Genomic DNA, 4,778 nt, shown 5'->3' with positions numbered 1-4,778 from the left:
TTTTTTCAAATCAAAATAGTGCAAAAGCACATGTCGAAAAAACACTTTATCGCGTTCCATTTTTCACAAAGCAAAAGAAATTGTTGTTTAGGAAAATAATTGTGTATGCTGACTGAATGTTATCGAGAAATGTCGAAATTAATCACAAACTACCTGTTTCGTTAGTAATGACTACTAGAACTGTTTGCATTGCTATCTAACATTTGCGGGCGGAAACTAAGTTAAGGTCCTAATAGATCGTATTGTAGGTAAATCGTCTAAATACCTGCTATTGCACTAAGAATAGAAAAGTATATAACATGCCATTAAAAAATGGATTTATTAATTTATTAACTGAATAGTATAGCATGCCATTAAATAAATGAAAGTAATCTTGAAATCTCCGAAGCGTTTTCATTTGGTAAAAAATTATTATTATCATATAATAGCCTCCTTGGTGCCATGAAATTTTGGTTACACAAATTTTCCTGTGAACTATAAAGATTCGAAGATATTTAAGGTAGTAATAGCTATTGATCTACACTATATATTAAAATATAACATATTATCTTGCTATTTTCACTTACCAGATTCTATGAAGCAACTAACTTTCGATTTAGTCACCAAAGATACTTTACAGTGTCCAAGGACCTTGTTCTCAGCGTTAACCAGAATTAGACACGTAGGAAAATTATCGCAAGACACATTCAGAGATTTCATTCTGCAATATAACAATAAAAAAATGGTGAGTTTTGACACATTTCTGACAGTCGTTCTAATCTATCTTTCAAAATCAAGGAAAACATAACACACCGTGCATTTTCGCTTCGAGGCCATTCAGAATTAAGTAACTTACAACAATCTGTAATCAAATCAGGCCGATGGTGGAGAGGTATCACTATGTACTTAGTATTGTTTTCCATCATTTCTTGCCTGTAATCAAAATTGGACATTGTCAATATTCGTTTAGCACTAAAAAACAGCTAAAGGTAACTTTTGTGTGCATGTGCGTGCGTGCGCGTGCGCACGCGCTTATGTAGTCGTATGCACATATACACTGTTTTACTAGATAGATAGATAGGATCTGTTTATTCGTTTTCCATCATTTCTTGCCTGTAATCAAAATTGGACATTGTCAATATTCGTTTAGCACTAAAAAACAGCTAAAGGTAACTTTTGTGTGCATGTGCGTGCGTGCGCGTGCGCACGCGCTTATGTAGTCGTATGCACATATACACTGTTTTACTAGATAGATAGATAGGATCTGTTTATTCGTTCTCCTTAGGGTTACAAATCTTAACTTACAATCCCTTAATCTAGCTTAACTCTATCTTACGTCTACATTACAATTACCTTAATCTACCTGCACACACACACGCCTCGGACCCCCGTTTCCGTCGCAATTTCAATTTCCTCACATATTTCCTCTACCTCTGCATTCATCTCTGACCCAATTTGTCAGTATGCATCTCTGCTCCCCTCTCCCTCATATCCTCTCCCTCACCCCCCACTCCCAAATTCCTCCTCCTAATCCCTCCTCCACTCCTCCCTCCTCATCCACTCTCCCTCCATTCCCCCCACACCCTCTCTCTCCCACACACACCCACTCACACTCTCTCTCTCCCGCTCCCCTCTTCCTCCCATCCCCCTCTTTCCCACTCTCCCCCCTCCATACCACCTCCCCCTCTAAATTCCTCCAATTTCCTCAACCAGTCCTCTCCCTCTCCCTCTTCCCCAATACTCTTACCACCATCTCCTCCCAGCTCCCTTTTGACCCCCATCTTCCACATTCCTCCCATACATGCTCCCATGTCTCTTCCTCCAATCCACACATCCTACACTTCCTAACCTCCAGACTCGCCCAGTACTTCCCTTCCCTCGCTCCCTCCCCCAATCTATATTTAGCTACCCTCTTCCATCTTTTTTCTGCCCACCCCTTTCTTAAATAATCAGGTATTCCCTCCCTTTTTACATTCTAGTACCATTTGTTACTTCTCAATCTTTTTATCCTATCCCATCTTCCCTCTCTCTGCCACTCCCTATCCCTCTCCTCCCCCCTACTAAAATCAAACACCCCCTGCCTTCTCTCCTCCTCTATTTCTCTTACTACTATCCCCCTATCCTCAAAAAATCCCTTTCTTTCCTTCTCCCAATCCGACATGGAAGCGGTGTACTTGGACACAGTGCATTTGGACACAGCCAATCACAGCACCATATGATTAGAGACATTTGTAGGGTCCCTTGGAACAGCGACTTGTGATTGGACTGTGTCCAATTGCCTCGTGTCCAACTGATATACACCCATCCGACATCCCCCCTCCTCTTTGTGCCCTCTCCTTCATCTCCTCCCAACACCTCCTTGCTAATTCACTTCCTCTCTCCCCCGCCAATCTTTCCTCGAAGCCCCATGCCCTCCTTCCCGCCCGTGTCCTCAATTTGTCCCTTAATAATTCCTCCCTTACTAAGTAACCCGGAGTCCTCCAACTAACCCCCAGTATCCATTGCAAACACTTCTCTTGCAAATTTTCGACCGCCTCCCTCTCCTTCTACCACCAAATCTCCACCCCATATGCCACTACCGTCCACACTAACGCATGAAACAACCATACTCTTTTCCCCTAGTCCCCTCCAAACTTTCTCTTCCCTATCCCCCACACTTGCCTCAATACCATCATTCCCCTCCTCACCCTATCCTTCACTTGTTCCTCCTGCTTACCATTATTCTGAAATACATATCCCAAATAATTAACTTTCCTTACTTCCTCTATTACCTTCCCCTCCCATCTCCAGCTTACTTTTTTCCTTCTTCCTCCCCCCTTCCCAAACCTCATAATTTTCGATTTCCCTACATTTACCACTAGTCCCTTCCCTTTTATGTATCTCTCAAATCTACCTAACATCGACCTCATCTCATCCTCCTCCTCCGCCAACAGTACCAAATCATCCGCACAAGCCAACGTATAAATCTTTTCTCCCTTCAACTTCACTCCTCCCCACCTCCCCCCTCTCATAAATTCCTCCACGTCCGCTATTAAGATATTAAATAATGTTGGGCTCAACGGACATCCTTGCCTCACTCCTTTGCTCGTCCAGAATATTTCACTCAACTCCTCACCCATTCTCACCCTACCTCTTGTCTCCCTTAACAAATCCATACATCTAACTATTAAACCCTCCCTTATTCCTCTCTCCCTTAATGTCTTTTCCAGCACATCCCTGTCCACTGAGTCGAATGCGGCCTTTAAATCTACAAAAAATGCTACCATTTTCCCTCTTTCCCTACACAATCGTCTATTCACCAGATAATTAAGGACATAAATATTGTCCATCGTTCCCATCCCCCTCCTAAATCCCGTCTGATTATGTGGAATCTTTTTTCCCTCCTCTAACTCCTCCTCCAATCTCTCTCTTAGAACCATGGCATAGATCTTGTATAATGCTGAAGTTAGCGTTACCCCCCTATAATCCATCACCTTATCCCTTTCATCCCCTTCTTTCTTACTGGTACAATTATTCCCTCTACCCATTCCTCAATCCATTCCTCCCCTCTCCAAATCCTGTTACATACCTCCCATACATATTCCTCCATCCTCCTCCCTCTATATTTCCAAGCTTCTCCCGACATTCCGTCTCCACCCACCGCTTTACCATCCTTCAGGCTTCCTAACTCCTTTTTAATCTCTCCCCTATCTATATCCGTCCCCGAGTGCTCCCTACTCTCTCTTCTAATCCCCCTCACAACTTTCCCCTCCATATCTCCTAGTAAACCCTTAAAATATTCCACCCATTCCTTCATTTCTATACATCCATCTATCCTCTTTCTCCTCCTCCTCTCCCCGTTCACCATTTTCCACACCTGTCCTTCCGTTTTCGCCTCTTTCGTTGCATCCGACCATTTCTCACTTTCCTCTTTCTTTTTCCTTTCGCATAACCTATTATATTCTCTCTTTACTTCCCTATAACTATCTCCTCCTTTCCCCCTCTTCCAATTTCTCAGTTCTTTTCTTACCTTCTTCTTGCCCTCTCTACATTCCTTGTCCCACCAGCCTCTTACTCCCTCCTCCCCCTCTCTTCCTTGATCCTCCTGTAATATTCCTAGCACTTCCTCCTTTATCACTTCCCATCCCACCCTTCCCAAACTCTTCCTATCTTTTCCCTAAACAATTCTTTTCCTGACTCCGTCCATTTCCACCTCTTCCTCCTCTTTCCCCCTCCTTTTTTCTCCTCTCTTACCTCCTCTCTTACCGAGACTAGCACTGGAAAGTGGTCCGAATCAACTCTCTCCTCCACCTCCATCCCTATAACTTCATCCCAAACATTCCCATCCCCTATCACATAGTCTATTACTGACTCTCCTCTTGCTCCCGCGTACGTTCACATCCCATCCACATCCCCCTTACCACAGCCATTATATATAAACCATCCTATCTCTTCCAATTTTTTTATTAAAACTACCTTCTTTATTTATCTTTTTATCCCTCGATTTTCTCCCTTCCTTCTTTCCCTCTTTCGTCCCTCCCTTCTCACCACCCTCTTAACTCCCCTGTTCTTGCATTAAAATCCCCCCCCCCCATTATTGTCCTTATTCTATCCCCCTTATCCTCCGCCCAATCTTTAATTCTTTCCCATTTCTCCTCTATGTCTCCATTTATATAAACCCCTATGATTCTCCACTTCTCCCCCCCTATTATGATCGTCGCTGTTATTACCCCCTCTGTTTCTTTTGCCTCCCCTCTTCTCTCACCACTATCTCCTTCCTCACTCCCATCAACATCCTCCCCCCCCCCCCCCGCCCTCCC

The 4,778-nt window shown here is 43.5% G+C and overlaps 1 protein-coding gene across 2 annotated transcripts in view; it reads right to left on the bottom strand.

Moving 5' to 3' along the window:
- The window catches only part of LOC116846141 (N-alpha-acetyltransferase 80), a 91,429-nt gene that overhangs the window by 24,016 nt on the left and 62,635 nt on the right, over window positions 1-4,778 (bottom strand). The window contains exons 3-4 of one of the 2 annotated variants that reach the window (XM_032819623.1): window positions 836-912; window positions 567-700 (exon numbers count right to left, since the gene is read on the bottom strand). In XM_032819623.1, the coding sequence (XP_032675514.1) occupies window positions 567-699 (133 nt within the window). In that variant the 5' untranslated portion in view covers window position 700; window positions 836-912. Of the gene's footprint in view, window positions 1-566; window positions 701-792; window positions 913-4,778 lie in introns of both variants that reach the window. The other variant, XM_032819622.1, reaches the window with a different exon arrangement.

Source organism: Odontomachus brunneus, unplaced genomic scaffold (genome assembly GCF_010583005.1).
Source record: "Odontomachus brunneus isolate Ranch 3 - 2012 unplaced genomic scaffold, Obru_v1 Obru_scaffold_061, whole genome shotgun sequence".
In the NCBI taxonomy this organism is placed as follows: domain Eukaryota; kingdom Metazoa; phylum Arthropoda; class Insecta; order Hymenoptera; family Formicidae; genus Odontomachus; species Odontomachus brunneus.
This window is presented reverse-complemented; position numbering and strand designations above follow the sequence as displayed.